General features: G+C 37.4%; 1 protein-coding gene across 2 annotated transcripts in view; it reads right to left on the minus strand.

Moving 5' to 3' along the window:
* DLG2 (discs large MAGUK scaffold protein 2) overlaps positions 1-25,625 on the minus strand; it is a 1,814,300-nt gene that overhangs the window by 655,250 nt on the left and 1,133,425 nt on the right. For both annotated transcript variants that reach the window (XM_046685982.1, XM_046685984.1), the window contains exon 7: positions 1,695-1,748. In XM_046685982.1, coding sequence (XP_046541938.1) covers positions 1,695-1,748 — 54 coding nt within the window. The remainder of the gene's footprint in view (positions 1-1,694; positions 1,749-25,625) is intronic.

The following is a 25,625-nucleotide window of genomic DNA, read 5'->3' on the forward strand; positions in this document are numbered from 1 at the left end:
GACTCAGTTTCTTCATCTGTAAAATGAAGAAATTAACAGTACCTATCTCATAGGGTTGTTATGAGGATTAAATGAGTTAATATTTGTTAAGTGCTTAAAACAGTGTCAGGTATACAGTAATCCCAATATAAATGTTTGATAAGTAAAGAAAGGTAGAGTGAGAGAGAGAATAGTGGACACCACATGTCTTTAAAGCACTGCTTTCCTTCCTTCTAACAAGTAATTTACTTTCCACAGCTGAGGCCACTTGATTCCTATCAGTCAGCTTAACCCCATTTCCGGTATGACCCCAAATGACTCTTGTTCAGAAAGACTTAAGAAGCCCTAGTTCAGTGGTTCAGGTGATTCAGCATAAGTCAATCTGCTGTTATTCTTGTCCTGATCCTGCGTCCCAGTTTTAGTGACTTGTTCGTGTAATCAAGTCCCAACCTTGTACTCCAGTTAGCATTCTGTTCCCCTGTGGCTGAGTCCTGGCTTGCAGAACTGCTCAGGACCCCTACTTTCTTTGAGGAAGAAATCTCCCAAAGGGCAAGCTCTAAACTAGACATACTTTGTTTGGCACACAGTGTTTGAACTTTTGAAAATTAGTTGCCTGTATTTAAAAATTGCAAGCTTTTACACAAAATTTGACTTTTCTTGAAAAAACTGGATGATATGGCAACACTTGGTCCCCATTTCCCCTTGGTACCAACCCACTGGAGCCAAGTGGCAGCTGCCCCCTTTGGAAGGCCATGTGCTCTCTATTCCAATCTGTCCCCATGTCTCCGGTTCAGTTTGTTTCTATGATTTGCTCACCAATGTGGTCTACTGCCACTCTCCAATCTCCCCTACCCAGACAGACTTTGTTGTCAAGGATTTTGGGGGCCGGCTCTGTGGCTGAGTGGTTAAGTTCATGCACTGCACTTTGGCGGCCCAGGGTTTTGCTGGTTCGGATCCTGGGTGCGGACATGGCACCGCTTGTCAGGCCACATTGAGGTGGTGTCCCATGTGCCACAACTAGAACGACCCACAACTAAAATATACAACTATGTACTCGGGGGATTTGGGGAGAAAAAGCAGAAAAAAAAAAAAGATTGGTAACAGTTGTTAGCTCAGGTGCCAATCTTTAAAAAAAAAAAAATAGAAATTTGGCCATCACAGTGGTTGTAGTTCAGTTACAAAATCCTAGGCTTTATGATCTGCCTGATCCTATTATCTCATGATCTGTGATTTTATAACACCATACATTTCATTATATAAAGAGAGACTTTACCCTCACAAAACTTCTGCTCCACTTCTTATTAGAAGCCCAGCAAAACCCATAAAATATTTGTTGATCACTTATGCTCTGGGCTCTGTCATTGAAACTGATTTGAATATTCCTTTACTAAGAAACCCAAAGAAGTTTTATCATCTCTTCTATAAGCAATTCACTCTCTTTTCTGAGAATCAGCTAGGAAACTAACATTATTTGAAGACAATTTGCTAGTTTTTTCTCAGGAGAGGGCGTTGTGCTTCACAAGACAACGGAAGAGGAAATTGTGACTAAGGCAAGATTCAGCAAATATCAAAAGAAAACTCTCAAAAGCCATTCTACACATCATTTCTTAAGATTATCTGGATTGGATAAAACTGAATATGCATTGAATTTTAAATTCAGCTGACTAAGTTCTACCATAGTTTTTAAAGAAAGTCTTAATAAAAATGTTACTTACATAAGGAATCGTGTCCAAAGTATCTGTGTTGACAATTATAGGAGCAGGGCTAGCCTGAAAAAGAGAAGTAGACAAAAAAAATTTAAACAGTAAGTAGTCTACTCTGACATAGGATCTGTTAACTTATTTGATAAAGAGCTCAACAGTATTTCTTGAAGACCTGTGTAGGCACTGTGTCAGGTATTGGTGGGATAAATGTAGGGGCTCAGAATTCCCAGTACCCTCCTCCCTTCACATATTTGTTTGCTACATATATCACACAATGAAATGAAATAAGCAATAGAACTTACACTCATTTTCTTTTAAATTCTACCCAACAGTGTAGGAGGTGAGGATTTGTGCTGTGCATAGGGCAAGGATTTCTAATAAATTGGGTGAGAGTTAAAATTTGTAACATTTCTTTATAAAATGGCTGTACTAAAGAAATTTGACCTTTCTCTCATGGAAGAAAAATTAAACCTAAACTAATATTTATAACTCTTTTCTCTAAACTGCCTTTTGAGAGTACATTATATTCAGTGCACAATAGCAGGATCCACTTATTGACATTTTATATGTGTTCTTCTATTATGCATGCTGTATCATATCTTTTCTTTGTCATTTATGCATCTCTGATCACATACCTTAGAAATCCTTAGACAGAAAATTAAAAATTAGTCAAAGATGGCAGAAAATCATATTGGACACACTAAACTTTCTTTTTTAAACATATTTTGCACAAACTGCAGTCATTCTCTTTAAAGTTGAGTAGGAATCTCTGTAAAACTGATAGAGGAGCACTACAAGCCAAGTCATTAGAAAATAAGAGATTGCAATCTCTGTTTGCATTAACCAATCTGACTTCATGAATATTGAGTAGATCTATCTTTATTTTCTAGTTTCTAGAATTTTCACAGCAACTTTTCCTTCCTCCCCCGAAGGATCTTTAATCTCCTTCCCAAATTGCAGATTTCATTTAGATAGAGGAAATACTCTCATCATGATTAATTGAGAGCTGTCCTATCTGACACAGTGGTTTTGGCAAGTGCTCCACTTTTGGGACATTTCATTAGCCCTGCCCTCTGGAGTTAACGGAGTTAACAGCTTTTTAATGTCAATCTGTGCCTATGGAATCCTAATCGAGTTATAAACAAATGGCAATCCAGCAGATTTTACAAAACAAAATTACATATTTTAACTACAAACATTGGGCATTGAGAACATGACCCTGGTCTGCATATCTGCACGGTGGGTCTACAATTGCACTAAAGAGAACTGAGTAGACCTTGTGAATTTCCATTTATTAAATACATATTACTGGCGCATATATAAGGATATCCATATATATCCTCATCTAATCTCCACCAAACCATACTGATGTGGCACTATTATCACTATTCTTATGTTATAGATGAGAAAACTGAGGCTCAGGGAAAATGAGAGCTGACATTTAACACTGGCCTTTCTGACATCAAAATTCATTTTTTTTCTGCAGTAAGCTGCTCTCTGAGCCCAATACTTAGGTGGCTCCCTCACCTGAGTCCTTCAGTGACTGGAGAGCTCTAGCTAGAGCATGATATAAGATCCAGGCAAAGCAAAGACCACTCTGAAGGCAAGAGATGCCTCAGGGTCTTGCATATCAGATGTTGAAAGCAACCTGATGATGACTTAATGACTTTGTTGTTGTTTGTTTGTTTCTTAGTTTTGATGATGTATCTTCTATGCTTTCTAATTGGTTCCCAGAACTCCCAAAAGCATTTGTGCCTTGTCTACTTGACTAGACTGAAAACTTTCTGAGTATCATACCCAATACTTGTATTTCCCTTTATTATCTAATATAATTTGATCAATAAATATGCATTGATTTGATTTGGGACATTCAACCCATCTTACTTTTGTTTTTCTCCTGTAGATTGCATTAATGTGGTCTGGGAAATAATAATAATTTTATACATAAGCCCAATTCCTATACAATGTCATGTATCACTTTTGTATATTAATGTTGCTATTTTCCATTTCACATGGGTAAATTTGGTCTTTCCAATCAGACTCCAGGTTTAAAAAATGACAAGGATTGTGTACTTTCCTAAAATTCTTCACAGCATTTGGGTACACAAAAGGAACTCAGTAAATACCAAGGAATTATTGACTAAATGTAGCTATAAAGTGTAGGTGAAGGTATAAAGGAAAGTAGTACCTCTGTAAGTTTTGAAGAGCATTTCTAAGATAACCCCCAAATCTCTCATATTACCAACATGACTGACTACCTTTGCAATATCCACTACCACCTTCTTTCTTTAACCAGTCACTGTTACTTGAATATCCAGCTTTTACGAAATAATAGTTATTTCATAAGTGCAGGATGTAGAGGCTGTAAATCTTAAAGTATAATCTCTTATGCGAAAGCTCATTGCTCCTTCTCATGCTAAAAAGATCCAGAAGCCACAATTAATGCCTACATCTATAAAAATCACTAAAAATGCACAAACAAACAGGATATGTGGATTGTGTGAACACACATATACATCTGACATTGGCAACTCCCTGGCGTGAGTGCCAAGGAGACGTCTCGGTGGGCTGTCCTGAATAACACACTATCCCACTCTGCTGCCACATCAGGCTCTCTGAATATCCCCCATTGCTCTGCTCCAAACTCTCACAGGCCTCCCCACACTGTTCTCTCAGAAGCTTCTTGGAATCTTTTAGGTACTCAACAGCATATATCAGCAGAGAATAAAAATCCCAAGTGGTAGCAGCACAGAGTGCAGTAAAATTCCAAGTATGGCCCATGAGTGTGCTCTTCCCACCAGATGTTAATTTCAGATCTTCCCTTGGCTCAGCCTGGCTCCTGCTTCTTTTCTCACTTTTGAAATCATGTGAGTCCATGCCTAGTTTGATCAAGTTTGGTTTCTGAGTCTTAAAAACAATTCCCTGGTTACTTTGATGGTTTCTTCTAAGCTCTGTCTTCACACTTGATACTGCCCTGCTGTACACACTTTCTCTCTCCACATTAGATATCCTCTTTAATTGAACCCCTAAATCAAACTAGTGACTTAGCAGACTCCAGCATCCCCCTTCAATATGCTTTTCATTAAGTAGAAAGAGATTTGTAACAAATATAAAAAAAAAAAAAAAACAACTTTCAATCAGAAGCTTCAAGGCTTGTCTTTATGTATATCTAGGCAAGGATTTTTGAAACCATAAAGGCTTAAGAAAATTAATCTCCCTTGGGCAACCCAACTATAAGATGTAAATAGTTTGCTTTTCATATTACAGTCTCTTCCATGGGGAGAAAGCCAGTTTATAGCAAGAGGGAAAGATAAACCTAATCATAGAGAAGCCAGAAGCAAGCAGAGGGAATACTGATAAAATTTAAATTATTAGATCAAGTTATTCATAAATTCCAGCCACCTTCCTCTCCTTGGATTTCATGGGATACCTAAATATTTTAATCTTACATAAATTACATTGCTTATGCTAGTAAAAGATAAACTTCTGTTGCTTGCCACCAAGAGAATGTAACTAATAAAGAATCTGACATAATGAAGGCAAATTTTCAAAGGAGTTCATTGATTCTGACTGATGTGGTTACTTCTTGACATTTGTTAAGTGCCAGATCTTGGAAATACCGCTGATATAAATGGTCACATGGTCACCAGGCCAGCTACAGTGAGGAAGCCTCTTCAGGCAAGGTGTTGGGTGTTGGCAGGGGAGGTATAGTAGCCAATTAGCTAAAGAACACACTCTGGGAGGCTTACATCTGACAAGTGCAAGCTAACCAGTGAGGGGTCAAAAGACTGAGTCCCTGCCTATACCTAAACTTTCAAGAAGCAAAGCAGAAAAGAAGAGAAACTCACACAGTCAAGTGACCCAGATACAGCAGGAAGTGAACAATAACATTGATAGGCTAGGAACTGTACAGGGATTTCAAATGACCTGGGACATGCAAGTAGAAGGCAGGTGGTTCTCAGTAGGCCAAATTAAACAGGAGGTAAAACAAGGCAAGAATAACATGTGAGCTGCTTTGGGGGCCCAGTGTCTTTGGCTTATCTTCTCATCCTTAAACAAGGCAAGAAGTAATACAGCCTTAAAGGAGTGGGCACGAAGTAACACAGGCCCTATAAATGACTTTTACATATGGTGTGGCCTGACAACTTGAAACAAAATAGAAACCACTGAAAGTTTTAAAATGAGTCCATTTGTGTGTGTATGTGATTATACTGAGAGAGCTGGAGATCCCAGAACCTCAAGGTAAATATTAGCTGGCTTAGATTGGCTGCTACATGATACCATATTAACAGTCTTTTAGCTTCACAATTCACACAGAGGGCTGCCATCAGGGTGAGCCCTAATCAAACCATGTGCTAATCCTAACCAGGGAAATAGAATATTAGGGCTACTAACCACATATCCAAACAGGTCTGAAATGAATTGGTATGCTAAGGAGTGAACTCAGGATAATTTTATTTTGTATTAGATTTTCCCCCTAACCCTCCATCATATTGGCCCATTCTGGAAATAAAAAATGTGATGTGGTTGAGAGGGGGCCTTCTGCTTCAATATCCTGCCTCTAGTTTTCTACCAGCCCTGAAACCCTTTCTTTCCTCTCCTTCTTTCCTACAATCTGTTGGGCTAGAGCCCCACATCCCTAGGTATTAGCAGGGTCCTCCTCCTACTTGAAGGATTTACCAGGAACTTGTAGTTGCCTGGCTGAGTATCATCACTATCTGGAATCGCTCATGGTGCTATGACCCAGAAACACCTAAATCTCCTGATATATTAGCACTAGGATGGATAATAATTAGGGCAAGCACTTATATAACACTTATTTTACGTCAATTAACTTATTTAATCCTCATATAATCCAATGAGGCAGATAACTTTTATTCTCAATTTACAGGTGAGAAAACAGAGGTTAAGCAACTTTCCAAAGTCACATGTGTGGTAAATAGATCATCTTCAAACCCAAACAGTCTGACTCAGGGTCCATGCTCTTGACAATCATGTTCTCTCGCCTCTCAAAGTGGAATCAGACTTTACCGGAATTCTTTGCATTCTAATTTTTACTGCTCATCAACAACTCAGAGGCCAGCTCAAAGCCTAATTAGATTTATCCACCTTGATCCTGGCTAGTGCCAGAACCCTCCCCTCCTCATTCTGGTCCAGTTACTGGGCCCCAGTACATCATATGAGCAGGCCCACAGGAGGCATGACAGGAGAAGGCTAATGGCCCAGGAATACGCAGAGTGACTAAATCAGGATTTTTTTGAGTAAGCTCCAAAGAAAATTTTGGGTAAATGACTGATTAAAGACATATTGCTTGTTGCACGAGAGAGCAAAAACAAAATATGAAGAACAAATACACTCTAGAGTCAGAAAACTTTAAAGCTGTGACCTTATAGATCATTTAATCTATTCTTTCATCTTACAAATATAAAAATGGAGACAGAATGGAAGTGATATGTCCCAGATCTCACAATTATTTAGTACTGACACTGAAGACAAGATAGCAACAAGAATATCAATAATAAAATATTCAGCATTTATTGAATGATTATTAAAATCCAAGGGCTGTGATAAATACTTAAGATGCATTAATACATTTAATTCTCAAAAGGTTCTAAAGAAAACATTATCGTTCTCATTTTTAAAGAAAGAAAGAAAAAAGAAGGGGAGGATCAAAGTGGCTAAGTCATTTGCCTAAGGTCACAAACTTAAGAAGTACTACAACCAGTTTTCAAACCCTTGCCTTTCTAGCCCTAGAACCCTTGCCAGTAACCATCACCATCTCTTGATTCCCTCTCCTGAGTTTTTTCAGGCTAGCAGGCTGAAAATGCAGTTATTTTCTGCCCTGAAAGTTGCTAGCTTCTCTTTCACGTCTGAAGAGAAATTTCTCACCATAGTGACTCAGATTCAATTCCCCAATTCTCAGAGGGTTTTTAGGTCCCTTAATCTCTTGCAAACCCCGACTTAAAAAATGGGACAATGCTATTTTCCAGTTAACCTATTTCCCAAGAAATTAGCTGGAGAAATAATGTATGTGAAGTGAAAGAGAAGCGTTTTATAGATGTAAGGTTATTTTATTTATCACTGTGGTTTATTTATCACTGTGGTTACGTTTTGATTTCCTGGGTTTTCTTTTCCTCTTCATGTTCTCTCTCCAAAAGAACAATCAGGTGGGCACAGTTCGAGCCAGTACAGCTCTGAGTCATCACAAATAGTAGCACCAAGTGGTCCTGGCCTGTCACCTGGTTTGCTCTCACTCTGCAGTGACACAGGGGCTACCCCTTCATAGGTGAGGACTCTGAGGCAATAACGAGTGGGTGTGTCTGTGAACAGTGTGAGTGCCAGAGGCTTGGCTAGGCAAGGCTTAACTATAGATTAACGGCTATGGCAGGATGTCCCAAGGGAGCAACTCTGGAGGAAGCTAAGACCTTGTTCTCTCTCCCTAGCACTTAACAAAATGTACAAATGATTACCTACCTAGCTTACCACCAGCCTAGCTCAGAAAATAGGAAGAAAGAATGGCAGATTCATGCTTGGTTTGAACTCAATTCAATTCTGCTTGCCTGAATTCTCTTAATAACAAAAATAATATTATCCTCACTTTATAGAAAACTGAGGCACAGAGATGTTAATTACTTGCCCAAGGATATCCAGCAGGTAACAGCAGAGCCAAGAGTCAAACTGGTTAGTCTGATTCCAAAGTGGGTAACTCTTTACAACTGCAAAACATTTTCTTCTGCTCTCTATTAAGATTTGATAAGTATCCAGAAGTCTGTTCTAATCAACACAAATTCTATCAGTGATCTTTGAAAAACAACCAACAGTATTTCTTCTCTTTGTATTGAAGTGTTAACATGTCTGCTTGATCCTCCTTTAAAATACAAAGCAAATGTGATATTTTGCAGAAAATGAATGATATCCTGAGGACCTCGGATAGACTGAGTTGGGTACTACCTTATCCCCAGTGCAGATGGGGCAGTCTGAAGAATGAGGCACAGAAAGGGGAGAGCTGGAATCAGAGAGTTTTCTTTAACTTATAAGTTTTCTCTAGAATCAATTCCACTTGGAAGAAGAGATAAAAATGGCTTGAACTTTGAGTTATGAAGATTCTTCAGACCTCCACCCTGCACCCTTCTCCATACACCTCTTTGCACTTAGTATAAAAGACTAAAATAAACGACTCACCAAAACTAAGTCTGCAGATCATCATTGAAACTCAAATTGGTAGTTATATTAGATTGACCACTGATACCATGCTTTATAACTTAGAAATTGTGTCCACACACAGTAGGTCATTTAATTCCACAGGAAGAGGGATGGGAACTAACCTTGACTGAGCCAGTACCCACTGTGTGCCTGGAAATATGGTAAGCTTTTTACTTGTGCTTTCTTGTCTACTCTTTAGAGAACCCCAGAGGGACTGGTGGAATTTTCCCATGTCTACAGATCAAAATAGAGGTTCAGAGTGATTCAGTGAATTTCCCAAAGTCAGACAGCTAGAGAAAAGCAAAGCTGGCATTCAAACCCATGTTTTCTGACTTTAAATCCCTTGCTTTTTCCCATTAGTCCATGATGCCACAAGTCCCACTGATTCACAGTGAGCTTTTACAAAGCCAACTGCTTTATTTGTACAAATGCTCTCTGAAGATCGCACAAAAAACGGAGTCATTAGCTTAAATCTCAGATGTGGTTTAGTCAGTATGCCCCATGCCACAATAACCATACCTACTTAATTCACTAATTCACTCCATGTGGTGCTATTCCTGGAAAGATCCATGTGGATACCATCTGCTCCTTTTTGCTAAGCCACTAAAGAGTTATAATGTTAGTAGTACAGTGGTATTTTCCAGACTTAGGTACCAGAATTATGAGCAAGCTATCAATAACCTGGTTTATCAGACTAAGGTGGGGCCTATTTCTTCTGTAGTATATGGATCAGGTCTGATCCATGTACTACACAAAGTGGGTGATCAATAAATGATTGCTATTTAGTTTCTCTCTTTTTCTTCCACGAGGCCAGGACTCTCTATACTCCAAGCACACACCCTGCTCATGCCTACCATAAGGTCACTTTTTACATTTCTTCCTTCTCCCACATCCTGAATCAATCGCGGTCCCCTCTCTTATCTACCTAACCAAATTCTATCCATCCTGCAAGGATGATCTCAAGTCTCCTACTCTCCATGAAAGTTTCTTCAGTCCTCACTGCAGGTCTCAATCTATCCATCCTGCACTCCAAATTTGAAAGCATTCATTATTTGTACTGCTTTAGTTCACACTGAATTATAAATATTAAAGGAAAGAAGTTATATGAAAGCACCAAGTCTAGACATCCTTAAGGAATGTTTCTTTCCGTTCTTACACATTTTGATGGCTATGTGGTTCATGTATGATATCTGTATTCTTGCTGAAATTGTCACCATTTTGGGGACAGGGTCCTCATCTTACTTCATTTCTTCACCAGCTGCCCCTACCTACACTCCTAACAGTGCATGACATACAATATACTCAAAAGACATTTGTTAATAGGGGATTTTTAGACCTGTGGAACTAGAGCAACAGCATGAAGACATAGGATGCATGAGAAACACAGGAGGCAACAGATTAGGTGAAATGGGTAGAAAGGGGTAATTGCATGCTGCCCTCTAATGACTAGCTCTTGTAACACACTGCCTGGTGGTGTCAATGTGTTAGCATCTGGAGCCTGTCACGCACTGCAGACCATGCTATTTTGAACCACAGCATGTAAATTAAGGAAAGTTATAAGCAGAAATACTCCTCTATGCCTACCATATGCTGGTCCTTTATGTTCACTTTTTCCTACTCCTCATTACAAGTCTATAGATTTTATGCTATAATTACGCTTTTTGTATAATAAGGAAAGTGAAGCATGAACCTGTAACACAACTTGCCCAGGATCACTAGACTAATAACTAGTGGAGCCAATGCTCACCCTTCTTGACTCCAAATCCATATTCTTGTCATATCATCACCCTGTGTGGAGCAAGGAAGGTAGCTGCTGGAAATGCTCCCTGCCCTAACTTACTCTCCCACTGTGTACTTCAGAAGTCAGAGAGGTGGGAGGAAGCATAGTATTTGGTGAAAAGCTAAGGATTCGAATATAATGAAAAAAGCAAAATGGCATCCTAAGCATATCTCACACTTTTCAAATGAATGTGAAGACATATCCCAAAAGATTCACCCAAAATTAGCCATTTATTTGAGGTCTCATGTTTTATCTTAAAAATTTATGTAGCTTTTTTTACTCCATAATCATCTATTTTCTTTAATATAAAAATAATGTTTTAAGTTGTTTATAATGGAGTCAACTTGACATCTCAGATAGTTCCTGCACAGCTATCAAAAATCAGGCACTCTATCTCCCTGAAAGTCACAACAATCCAGTTGAGGGATTATGTACCTGGTATAAAAATGGCTGGACTGGGAATCAGAAGATCTCAGTTTTAGACCCAGTAAGTACAGTAACTCAGGGTGAAAAAGCAATTCACTGAGCCTCCCCATTTATTTCTATATTTGAGGAATAAAGAGTGAAATGGATGACCTTTAAGAATCCACATCTCATCAAAGATCTGATTTCACTCATCATAAATTTTGCCCTGCTGGGAAATACTAGAAAGAAGGCAGGGATACTGTACAATTCTTCCTTCTGGAAAATGATGATGCTCTCTGTTTTTATCATTCAGATACGGAAAATTAGAAGGCATGATGTTAAGAAAGGCATGCAGAAATAAGACAAAAGTCAGAAAGAAACTTTGGAAAATTGGAAACTGGAAAAAGAACAATGATACAAAGTGGCTTCTAATGAATTGGCTAAAGGATAAGGTTCCATATGTCTTAGACAAGGCACCTCAAAAATCCATTTATGATCTTCTTGCTCTATGTTTATAGCCTATATTTTGTTTTTCTTCTGAATCAGTTAATTTTCTGGCCTCAAGACCATTCAATTAGTGGCAAAGAATTCTCTTCTATATTAAAGGGTAAAAAAGATTTGAGGTGAAGCAGAAAATTATCACCAACTCTTTCTTCCATCCTTGCTTCTCTCCATGTTCTATAAGTCTTAACTCCAGGAAAAATTAATTAACATCTAAACTCTGCTTTCACTTTTTCTTTTACCAATCATAATTTGATAATAGATCACACACTCAAAGCTTAAAACATAGCAGGTGAAGCCATGGAGAAAGTGTAAAATATTTCAAATCTAGAATGGTTCCTTTGTATGACAGGAAATGATAAGGAGAGAGACGAAGAGGATGTGTGAGTTTTGTTTACTTTTTAAAACCATTAGTAATCTCTAATGTAATCACCTCCATGTTAGGTCTGTAAGATGTTTCAAGCCCTGCCTCTAAAAAATGGCACTTGGCCTTGGATGCAGAAGGAACAGAGCAGAGAACATTTTAATTCCATTTCCTTTATTTTACATTATGATAATATCTACAAGTCTACCAATCTCCCTTCTACACATTTTTTTCTTCAAAATTAATGTGCTATTTGGAATCATTTTCAATGAGAAAAAACATGGGAGGAGAATAAATAAAAAGGAGAAGTGAATGGGGACTAGAAAAATAGAAGTTGGCTAAATACTGCTAGCATTTGATGATGTCAAAGAATATATTCTGCAGATGTGTTTGTATACTGTCATTGACAAGGCAATGAACTCTTTGTTCCACAGCCAAGAGCCTACAAATCTCTAGGTCCAAAATGCCAACCAGTTCCTAGCCCCACAGCTGCCCTAGCTTCCCAGAGTGGCAGTGTGTCTATTACTCTTGGTTTCTCAGTTTTCTGATGGCTTTCTTTCCTTCAGTTACTCTGCAAAGCAAGGGGACTGCTTACCAATTTACCCCCTACTGGGCATGGGATAATGCTATAACTGTGTGTTTCAGAGTAAAGATGGAGGAATATCATCTGTTTCTGTGGCCTACAGGAGAGAGAGGGAAACAGTAAGAAAGAAAAATGAAAGGAAGAGAAAGAAGGCAGAGACGAGGTCGTTTTCTGGTGCATGGGGACTCTGTCACAAGTTGGAGAGTGAAATGATGGTTCCAGGCTGACTCTCCTCTGTTCCCTCAGACCACTTGTCCATTGGAATTGTAAACTCAGACAAACTGGAACCTTCATTTGTTTTGTAAAGGATTTCCCCAACCAACTGGAATGGAGATGATAATTTCCTTAGGAATATAATGTTTGCAACCTTATATCTCATGATCTCTCCTTACCCATTCTAACTCGACAAAAACCTTTACACATTATACTTTTATGTTACACGATGAGAACCTCCTAGTCTTGCAATTGGAGTCAGCAGATGAGGCTTCTAGGGATGGCTGTGCCCCTGAAGAACTTGGTCAGGTCACTCTAAATTATTTCTACGCTTTCATCCAACTATAAATAAGGATTAGATGATTCCTGATTTTAATACTAACCTAATTTTGAATATAATAAAAATAGCAATAAAAAGACTTTAGGATTTGGGTCATCTGACAGAGATTTGATACATTTCTCCTCAGTTACATGATCTTAGTTCAACTAATTTAACCGCTCTGACACTTCTTGTTCATGTAACAATGGAGATAGATTATAAATTATTATTTAGTAAATTCATGTGCTTCTTCAAGAAGCAAATGGAATCATATATAAAAACACTATGCAATTAACTCAACAAAAATTAAATTAAAAAACACTATGCAATTTATAACAAGATACATTTGAGATATTAAAAGTTAGCAACATTAATAATGGCAACCCTTACTGGGTACTTTCTTTGGTCAGCCATTGTGCTGAGGGTTTAACTCACACTATGTTATTTAAACTGCAAACAACCCTAAAAAGATCTGTATAATATATAATTTTTCAGAGGATTAAACTGAGGCTTGGCGAAGTTAGACAATTGCCCAAGACAGTAAAGGGTAGAGCAAGGGATTCGGACTTGGATTTTTCAAGTAGCTAAAATTCTGAGTCAGAGCAAAAGTGTGCTAGACTGAGATTCTAGTCCTACTAGATTATGTCTTACTACTTAATCACTTCTGATCCCAGCCACTTCAACTCTTTGAACTTCAATCTTCTTACAAATAGTGTGGCAATATTAAAACCTGCCTTGCTTACCTTGCAAAGTTGTAATCAGAAAGAATCTAGTTTACACTGCTTTGAAAATTGTAACAAGAGAGGTCACTATAAGGAAAGTAGGTAGTAACAGTAGTGTAGTGGTAGTCTCCGCAGCGGCATTAGTAAAAGCATTAATACAATATATTTTCCGGTCTCTACACAAGATAAACATTAGAAAATCCATTGTTCTTGGTCATCTTCCTGCTAAGTAAAACATCTGAATGAAACTTAAAAGAGTGCAACATATCTAGTATTAGCTCATTAAAGGTTTTGAGGGTTTGATGTGTGTGTGTTTTAATTTTGTTTGCTACTTGGAGGAGGATTGCTATTATTAACTCTGAACAACTGTCTACTTTTCCGTTCTGTAACAAAAATGTTTTGGGTCCTATTTTTGCAATTTCCAGAGTGGGTGAGGAAAGTAGGAGTGGCAGAAGATGAGCTTACTCTATCGTACAGTAACATATATCTGCGCCAGTAGCCCATTTTGATGAGTCAATACAAACATTTTACAATGAGCAATATTGGAATAAAGAGAAGGTATCCTGCACCTGGCGTTAATTTTTCATGGACTCCAGATGCCTATGCACAGGAATCACAAGAACAGCAGTCAAAGAAAATGCAAAGGTCACAAGAGAGGAAGATAAAAAGATGGCAAGCTCTTGCTTTTTGTTTAAAAACAAAAGCGACAATTTCATTCCATTTTACGAGAAATCTGCAAATGTTCATGCAGTCCCAGGCTGTTGCAATTATCCAGGTCGCTTCTGATGTAGTTATTTTTCCCCCTTAGGTCGAACATCTCTATAGATTAAGTGTCATCTTTATTCCTTTACTAATAGGAATTCCATTAATAGCCTTGTTCATTTCCTTCAGAAGGAAATAGACTAAAAAGTGGGGTATTACTAGACAGAAATGCAAAGCGAGGCTAACAGGAATGAAATAGAGAAATGAATCCAACATGATTGAGGATGATGAGTCAAGCAATATTTAGAATCCAGAAAGGACAAGACACACTTGGAACACCATGAACTAGGACTGAAACTTGTCATTGAACAAATCCTATTCAGAGTACACCTAAGTTTACGATGGCTCTAACTCAACATCCAGGGACTGGAGGCAGAGTCGGTGGAAGTGATGCTGGAGCTGAGGAGGCAGTTTTAAGGATGTATCTGAGACAAGAAGGATTATTTCTTCATTATCATCTCATTGCTGCCTAAGTTCTCACATTTTAAGTATTAATCAGCCCATACTGGTTTATTTAGCAAACACATATTTAAGGCACTGTACTTGGAAATGCAGAAAGTAGGAAGAGGTACATGATTTTGCCCTACAAGGAGTTTACAGAGTCATGTGGAAATGAGAGAAATCCCCCAAATGCTTATAATACAAAGCATAGAAATATCACAAGAGAAATAGGGGCAAAGTACCATGGGGGGTGAAGAAGGAGGCAGCTGGGATTAGAGTCAGAAGGCCTGGGTTTTCTCCTGCTCTTACAGTCAAATGATTTTAAACAAGCTACCTGACTCCACTGATCCTCTGAAATGGAGATAATAATACTGGGGCTATTTCATGTTGATATTGTGACGATTAAATAAGAAAATGTAGATTAAAGCAATATGTAAGCAGCTTCCCTACTCTTATTTATCTTCAAGGAGTGTTAATCAGGGTTGAAATAATGAGAGAGAAGGAATGTCATGTGGTTATGAGGGATAAGGGAAGTCTTGTTGAAAGGGAAGTGAGTTAAGTCTTGAAGGATAGGACTTCCCCTTGAAGCTTAGTGTGCTCAGCTGATTTGCTCACCTTCTCTCCAGCTCTTGCTCTGCCTTTTCTTACAGGGCTGGGTCTTGTCCCTGGACCACTAGCCTCTAACCAGCCTTGTCTTTGTTAAGGTTTTCTGGTTGCAGGGAATAGAAAGTCACTTGCACTAGCTTAAGCAAAATTTGAACTTATTAAGTTAAAAGGGGAGGAAGCACAGCAGGTTAGCCACCTGACGGACAGGAACTAAGAAGTGGGAGTTCTGAGGGATGCAGCAAGTCCATAGTTCAGCCTTGCCCAGCCTCTCATTGTTCCTGCCACTCTTCTGTATCTTTTTTCTGGAGTATGTGGTTTCTCATTTCCTTTTATCCTTCTACATTTGTTTCATTCTTTTAGATTTTTGCACAAGCTTTTTCTACTTCTCTGGGCATATGTCCTCAGTTTTAGGCACAGATAGGTGCTCATCTGTTGGCCAGGTCCTATATAGCAGGGGTAATGAAGCCAGGTGTCTAAAAACCATCTCTTTCTCACTGGAGATTCTCTTCTAAGGCTCCAGTGCCTTAGTCTGGGCCTGAATTATTTAGTGTTTCTTTTCTGATTGGCCTGCAGGATTCCTGATCTTAAATGAATGACCCAACTCTCATCCTTGTTGTTTCCGATCTTATTTCCTAACACTCAAAGAGGAAGATCAGAACTTGGGGAAAGTTAATAACTAGCCCCCATTCCATACTGTTCTTTCATGCCTCAGTGCCTTTGCATCTACTATTTCATCCTTACTCACCTCCTTCATCTGATAAACCCCTATTTTATGCCATCTCAAGACTTCTCTCCACTTTTCAGTCTTCCTTAATCATCTTTCCCCTCCATTCCAAGCAGATGGCTCACTCCCACCTTGCTGCATATATTGTAGTTTGCACATCCCTTGATTCCCGCTTCTATCACACCGTTATAATTGCTTTGGTTTCAGTGGTTTTCTCCTTATTCTAGTGAACCCATTAAGAAAATGGGCTCTGGAGTCAGAGAATTCATTCTAAGGGCAGGCCTTTCCATTTATTAGCTATGCCATCATGGGAAATTTACTTAACCTCTGTAAACTTTGTAAAATGAAGATGACAGTGCTCACACCAGAGAGTTGCTGACAGAATTGAGTGAAATAATGTGTGAAGTGCTTAGAACAGCACATGACATAAAATAGGTGCTCAACAAATACTATCACTTTTATACTACAAGTATTAAGCCTGGGATGTGTCAGACAGGGCTACTAGTTGTTTGTTAAAGAAATTAATGTGTATTTTAAGACTAAAAAATATTTGGAAAAGAATGTTTTATTTGTTTTGTTATTAGTGGCTTTGTAAAATATCTATAGTTGCTACACTATTCTGATAATAGATGTCTATCTGTAGGCATGTATGTGCAATATTGAATTGCAATTGTGAGAAATGCTATAGACAACTCTCAAGGATGGCATTAAAGAATGCAATAGAGATATATGTGTAACTGTTTGTTTAATGTTTGTCTCCTCCACTAGAAAGTAAATGCCCTCGGGGAAGGGTTTGAGCTTGTCATATTTATTGTTATATGCCCAGGAATATTATACAATTTCTGAAATGCAAAAGGTATTTAATAAGTATTGGTTGAATGAATGAGCAGATGGGAAAATAGACCACATTTACTCAACTAGTAAGTACCTTTACTGTTCCTTCCACTTGGAACGTTCTCTTCCTCCATCATCACATCATCACATGTCAAAATTTTATTTAACCTTCAAAACTCAGCTGAGATGCCCTTCCATGAAGGTTGCTCCTTTTCTTAATTTTTATGGTAATTGATGGGTACTTAGGGAACTCAACACTTTGTATCTGGTGTTAGAGTGATTTTTGTGTCCCTCTGAAAATTCCTCATGGGCAGAATTCCATGTAGTTTCATCAGGGTTTGTTCTGATTAACTCACTTTAGTATCTTTCCAAATGCTTGGAAAGCTGCATGACATTCACATTAGATCTAACCCAAGCCTGAAGACTAGGAGCATAAGGAAAGACAACTTTGTACATTGCAGCAAAAGACAGTGGGCCACTATTTCAGCAAGGGGTATTGCAGTCTACCTTCCAAAGTGACAGTGTCACAAAGAAGATGAAGTGCACCTTCAGGTCTTTGTCCTATGCCTAGGACCATGCCTGGAACATAGCAGTGGCTCAATAAAATGTTAGGGAAATGAATGAACTAGTAAGTTAATAGAAACACAGGCAAGTCATTGTGAAAAAAAACCACTAATTATGGAACTGTTTTTACAAGGATATCACTCACTTGAAAAATAAGACAGCAAAGCCTTTGATTTGCCTGATAACCAAAGATACTGCTGTCTAGAAATTTGCTCTCAAACTCTGATGATGGAATCAATTTATGAAACTACATGAGAGAGCTTTTTAATGTTCATCCATTCAATAAATATTTAGGAGCTTACACCAGCCAGCACTTATGCTAAAGATATGGGAAATTCTGTGTTGCTGTTTTATACTCAGGGCTCTTGGGTCAAGCAGATGAACCTGCTTGAGAGTCCATATTTGATCTCTACCTCATCATTATAGGTCATGTTCTCTTATGTGAAATCAAACTGAAACTTTGAAGGACTTCATAGTTTGGCTTCCTTCTTTCTGCAGACTGTTTTGGGCAATATACTATCCAGGTATCAGCTTCTTTAAGTTTCCTCTCACCAAGGTGAATGTTAGGCTGTATGAGAAGGTTCTCTGGGGTAGAGTGTATGACTTAAGATTTAATGTCAAGTGTATTACTAGTCCACAGAACTGCACTCACTGAAAAATTATTTGTGATCTATACCTTACTATATGTGTGAGAGATGATCCAGACCATCTAGGTGATTCTGGATTCTAATGATGTGTTAGGAATCCACACTCACAGGACATGCACAGATACCATTTACCTGTTTGTGAAGTTTTCATGACAGTTTCCCTAAGATCAGGTACATCAATGTGTGTGCATACTTCCTACACATTATTTCTTTCCAAGTACTTTATTTTAAAAGAGACCCAGGTTTATTTTAAAGGAAGCAACTGATTGAGTCAACATAGTTTGTCTGTAATATGCTAAACACAGCATGGTAAAGATATGTATATTTTAGGATTTATTTAGATATCCTAAATAATGAAGAGTATCATTAGGCAAGAATGCCATATATCCATGTATGCACATGTGTGTGTATAAATATGTGTGTGTATATGAAATACATATCATTGGGTTTGAAAAGTACATAAAGTACGGAATAAATGGAGCCCTTTTTCTGAGATCTAAATTACATTTTCTGACAAAGAAATAACTTGAGGCTCAATTTAAACAGAATTATCCTCAACCAATAGTAATATTTTAATAATGGCTATGTTTTCTAAAAGCAGTCCTCATAAAATTATGATGATATAATGACACATTTAATGCAAAACTTGGAAAAAATTTGAGAGACTGGCAAATTCCCAATATCTTCTGAAAAATATTTGGAGCAGTCAAAACGAAGCAAATCTAAATAAAAGGAAAGGTCTACATGAATGTGCGCAGTAGGGGAAGTGGGGACAGATGCTAGAGTAGAAGAGTAGCCCACGGAGTACAGGAATTAAACCCAAGCCTGTTTTTTTCCCATAAAGGTCTATCCGCTACACTAACACATTACTACTCCCACCATCATCCCACTGCAATGCTTTAGTCAAGCTTTATTATTTTCTCCAGATGGATTTGAACAGAAATAATTTCATGAGATCAGTATAGACAAAGCTGGTGATGAAAACTGCCATGTGTTAACTGGAGATGCTGGAATTAGAGACTCTCAGGAGTTGATTTCATTCATTCTCACATGCTCACCAAGTACTCTCTGTTGTGCCAGGCACTGTGCTAGACCCTGGGAATAGTTATCCGATATTCAAGGAGTTCAAGACAGGACAATAAGAAAATAAATAAAGGTTAGTTCCTTTCTCCAACTTACTTTTCTTTTCTCCTTCACTCTAAGAAGTTACAATATAATGAGAGAGACACAGAAGAAAACACTTTATGGTAAAATATGTTAGTTGATAAATCAGAGGTGCATGCAAGGAACTGAGAAGGGAGAAAATAACTGCCTGGCCAGAGAAAGCTCCAGAAAGGAAAAGATACTTGAGCTTCACAAGGAAAATCATACTCTCCTTGATAAAACAAAGGAGAGGAGTTTTAAAAAGACAGGAGAAGCAAACTATATACATCAGATTCCGGTTCAAAGTAGAATCACTATAACTTAGCCTGATTTAGGGAGCTGTCCACCATTAGTTTTTTAAACTTCTTGCAAAAATTATATGTCTCATGTCTTTAGCAATCAAGGTCAACTTACAGAGATCCAATTAGAAAATAGTATTTAATGAGAACTTTAAAAGTAGCACAGTCTTTGAAACATTTAGGTGATTCAGAAGTTATAGAGAAAAATATAACAGCATCTAACTTGTCAAATTGAAAACAATTTGAATTTCAAAGAAGATTTATTCCAACTATTGAAAGAAGTATACATGTTTGAGTTTCTATGTTATAAATAACGTTTTTTTCTTAAGGTATTCCAAATAACTTTTAACAGGGATTTATTTTTAAGAGTATTGTCTTATTGTTAATAGTTATCTCAATCCTTCAAAATAGATCTAATTAAAGAATCAAATATTTTAATACTCTTCTTCCAAGTCCCATTTATCTCATCTCAGCCTATGAAATGCAGCCAGCCTGGTTCGTCTGGTAGGATAATTATAAGCACAGGCATTATTTCTGTAATATGAAACACAACACTGACTCACTTATTAATTCACTTTCTATATCTATACACTTCCATCATTTTTATAATCTCTAAGCATTGCATTACTAGTTTACTACGGGAACAATCACATTTTTCAAGAGAGGTTTTACAGTGGATTTTACTCGGATAAGCAAAGAATCAAAATATAAGAACTAACTTTTGGCTTCTTGATCTATGTATCAAATCCATTACAAAAGATATTCAAGCCAATCTAAGTAGTTTTGGGGGAACCAACCAGAAAATACAATCTGTAAGCTGTTTTGAATATTAATATGAGGAATATCAATCTTGTGCTCTTTCTTTAGTACATGTTACTATTAAAAATTACTATCTTCATTGAACCACTGTTTACTCTTTCTTACTGATCCATGTTTGGCCATTTTAAGAATTCAGATTTCATACAGAGAAAAAACAGACATAGATTTATCCCAAACAAGAACTACAGGGAAGATACCACATCTTTAAGTGCATAGAATACATACCACTTATCTATAGTTATAAAAGGAAAAAAGGAGAAAGATAAAAGAATCCCTAGAAAAACAGAAGGAAATTTTCCTTACCGGAATGAATGCATGTTGCATAGCTTGTTCACATTGTTTCAAGGAAGCAATAGTATCCCACAAAAGCTGATAATTTTCAGCTCGGGAAGTACTTGGCCGTTGCATGGTGAAAGCTAGTAACACTCAAACTGAGCTCAAAGAACCCAGTTGAAGAAGGAAAAAAACCCCGCAGATCTGTTACATAAACTTCTTAATTAGATCTGCTACACAAACTGCTATCTTAAGACTTAAAAAAAAAGTTAATCAGAACATTTCTTTTGGGGGATAACTGGGCATGACTTGAACAGAGACAGATGTTTTCATTGGGAAGGATTTTCATTCCCACACTTGTGAAAAGCAATCCCATCAGTGTTCCCCTGTCTTTACACGGGTCTGGCGAAACTGCACATACCATAAGTGTGTGGGGGGAAAGAAGTAGGAGGGAGAGAGATGTGAAAGAATATTTCCACCAGAAGATTTGGGTGGCAGGCTAGGGAGTTAGAATTTGAGTAGCTTGTGAAAAGTAGTAAAATGAACGGAATGGGTTACATACACACATGTATGTACATACGCAGGTGTCAACACTTGTCTGCTGTGTGAGAAATACAACTATATACATGCATTCTCACAGTGTCATTTAATATGTCTAACTCTACTCTCAGTTCACTTAAGATCTAGATGTGATATATTTTTTCATCCTAGAGTATTACTGCCTTTAGTAGTTATAAAGTTGTTTATCTGGGAGTATCTCTAAAGACTAGCGAGAAAGTTCTTGAGTATAAAATGCAGTCAATTGTTTATCCTAAAATTTAAGAGTAATTAGAAGACCTTTCTGTTGTCTTATGCTTTGGATAAAGGTCACACTTATTTCTTGTTCTAGGTAGAATTCACATGAATAATGCCAGGAGAATTAAGCCTTTAAATATTCTTGGGACCTGAGAGTGGGCTGCACAAAATTGGAACATGTTAATTCTAAAGAAATTGCTTGCACCCTTTGCACACTACCAAAAGGCTAGTATAAGCACTAAATCAAGTCTGAACAACAGAATATAGTAACATATTCTGAGTGTTCTTTCACCTAAGACAGGAGCCCACAAAGTGAGATGAGGCTCTACCAGTCCCTTGCAGTCTCCGTGGGACTGTCGAGGTAGTGGGTAATGTAGCACATAGGCTGCCCAGCACTTAGAAGTTCCAAAGGAACCTTTACTCTCAGGGCTAGTCACACAGCCAACAACGGGGATATTAATTCAAGAATTTCTAGAGGTAAGGGGTAAACTGAGGGCAACACAGCATAATGAATAAACTGTGCTTTTAATTGACCTAGAAAATGCAAAGAGGATAAAACAAAGTACAAATTGTAGACAACAGTTTGATAACATAAATGAAGGATTTTTTGCTGTATTATTTTTAGAAGAGCTGCATGATTTGGGTTACCTAGTTTTTCTGCATTTGTACCTTGGTGATGGTGGATTCATTTATACTAATGACCTTGTGGTGTGAAAGTCTCAAAGGCTGATACCAGCAAAGTTTTCTTCTTATCTCAATTACTTTTCAATTTTGAATTGGTAGAATTGCAAGTAAAATTAATCTTTTAAAATTTCTACCTGGGCTAATTTATAAGGAGATGGTTTTTCTTTAATATTTCATGAGTATACACCATAAGGCTATTGCCATTAGATGGTTTGTTTTTCAATATCAGTTCAACCAACCTTCTCTGTTTCTCATTCATGGTGTTCTTCTGTTCAGCTCACACCCACAGTCCCTCCTCTGCCTTCATTCCTGTCCTTCTACTAGCCCATCTGCCCCAGCCACATGCTTCTTCCTCAAGCACTGTCGACCAGCCAGCCCACAACCTTCAGAAAATATTCCTCCACTAGTAAATGTTCTGCATTTCTCAGCAAACAACAGGAAAATAAAAAGTTGTTTTCTAAGTTGTCCTCCAAAATTCCAGCCAATCTTTTTCTGAACTCCTTGAGTAAATGTTCATCATTATCCCAGACCCCAACCCCTGGGTCTTCTATCATGCCTCGGACTTTCCTCTCCTGTTCATCGGGTCCCTTCAGTCTTTCATTTAAGTAGTATCTCCTAAAAAGAGCCTCCTTTCCTTACTCTTTGGAAAAGGATAGAGAATCCACAGTTTCTGCATGTAGAACCTCTACACAAGAAAATGCCATTGTAATCATGCATTCATTCATTTAGTCATTATCCAACAAACATATCAATCATCTCCTATGTCTATACTTTTTGATTATTCTATGGGCAAATGGATATGTCAGACGTTGATTCTGTCTTTAAGGAGCTTAAAGTCTAATTGAAGGGATGATACATGGGTACAAATAATAAAAAAACAAGTTAAAAAAAGGTAAGTGTCATAAAAGAGGTAGTATATACTATTCACAAAACAAGCAAAAAGAAAAACTGCATCCATTGGGAAAATTAGGGCAGCCTCACTTGGCTAAAGCTTGAAGTTAGGGTAAAATTTGGACATGTAGAGATAGGTAGGGGACATTCCTGGGGACAGAAAGGTAGAGCAAAGGCACAGAATGGGAAAGTAGAGGTCATTACTGGTTAGTTTGGAAGGAACACAACACCAAGAAAGCTCAATATTCTGATTTATCCTGGAGCCAAGGCTATTCTTGAATGAAAACTCAGCAGCTTCCTATACCTAATGCTAAGCAATCTTAGCTTTAACCAATTCTTAGAGCACTGATGTGCAGAAATTCAATGATACTCTTCTCACACCTTATGAGGTGGCAAATTCCATATATTTATTCCTCATTCTTTAAAATAGGTACATTGATATACTTGTGGAAGTTTTAAGTGTCTCAATCATTTCAGTCATACTACTTAATTAATTACTTAGTTTTTATTAAGTATATGTAACATATTTTGCCCTCACACCCAGTCACTTTTATAAGTTTTAAAATCTATTACCTTCGACATTCAAGTGAGATCCACCATGAATCTTACGTTATCAAACATTTTACGTAGTTCAGTTTAACAAATATTTATCGAGCTCTACTATGTGCTAAGTACTATGCTAGGAACAAGGAATATAAAGATAGGCATTAAATAATTTCAGTCTTCTGTTTCTTTTCAACTACCACTCAGGGTGCATTTGCCCCTGCTCACAAAATAGAGTGTACATATTTTCTTCCTATTGGCACAATGCCTGATATGTAACGCCTACCACTTTTCGGTTAAACACTTAGTCACTAGGCCACATGTCAATCATATCTAAATATATCGAGATGCTCTAAACTAGATTACAGGCCTCAGAATGTCTATCAGTACTTTTCATACGGTGGTATTGCCATGCATAGACAGGTCTGCATTTGAACGCTTTTTACTGGTGATTAGTTTAAATATGACTTCACGACAATTGTACTTCTAGTAAAAATGGAGTAACAGGGCTTGAATTTATACTTCTACCTGAAATAACCAAAAAACTGAACAAAATATACGAAACAATGAATTTCAGGAATGGATATCAGACAACAAAGAAGAGTGAACTCTAAGAGGAAGGAAACAAACAAGTCAGTCCTATGACTGCTCCATTTACAACCTTGAATGTCGAGACCACATTGCAGAGAGGGGGGATCCAATTGGAACCCAGTGGACTTGCTGAGTTAAGGGGATAGAGTTGATCTTCTAGAGATACCAAATGAACATGAAGAAATAGAGAAATCTATAATTATAGTTGGATTTTTAAATACCATTCTTTGAATAATTAATAGAATAAGCAGGCAGAAAATCTGTAAGGATTTCGAAAATCTTTATAAAAACATTTCATTAATTTGAGCTAATGTACCTTTATAAAATATTCCACCCAACAACAGAAAAACACACACATTCTTTTCAAGTGTTCATGAAACATTTGCCAAGCTAGAACATATTCTAAGCCATCAGTCAAATTTCAATAGTTTAAAAAGATTCAGGTCAAATAAAGTATATTCTCTGACCACAGTGAAATCAAGTTAGAAATCAATAACAGAACAATCTCTGGAAATTCCCAAAATATTTGGAAATTAAATAATGTACTTCGAAATAACGCATTGGTTAAAGAAGAAATCAAAATAAAATTAGATTGTATTTTGAACTGAATGAAAATAAAACCACAACATATTAAAATTTGTTGGACGCCCTTACAGCTATAGTTAAGGGAACATATATAGTACAAGACACCTATATTTGAAAAGAAGAGAGGTCTCAAATTAATGATCTCAGCTTGCATCTTACACAATTAGAAAAAATATAGCAAATTAAAACCAAAGAATGCTGAAGAAAGGAAATTAAAAAGATTAGAAGAGCTAATTAACAGCTAGTTCTTTGACAATATCAACAAAACTGATAACCCTCTAGCAAGACTAATGAGAAAAAACGAGAGAAGAAATAAATTATCAAAGTCAGGAATGAGAGGGGTAGCATCAGCACAGAGCCTACAATCACGAAGTGCTAATAAGTAAATCTTTAAATGACTGTAGCCAATACTTTTGACATCTTAGACGGAATCGACAAATTCTTTGAAAGATATAAACTAACAAAACTCACTCAAGAAAAATAAGCAACCTAAACAGCCATATCACATATCTATTAAAGATATTGAATTTGTAATTAAAAACCTATCACCAAGAGACTCCAGGTCCAGGTAGCCTCCCTGATGAATTCTACCAAACATTTAAGAAGAAATAACAATAATTCTACACAAATGCTTCCAAAGAACTGAAGAGAA

Source organism: Equus quagga, chromosome 14, assembly GCF_021613505.1.
Source record: "Equus quagga isolate Etosha38 chromosome 14, UCLA_HA_Equagga_1.0, whole genome shotgun sequence".
NCBI classification, from domain to species: domain Eukaryota; kingdom Metazoa; phylum Chordata; class Mammalia; order Perissodactyla; family Equidae; genus Equus; species Equus quagga.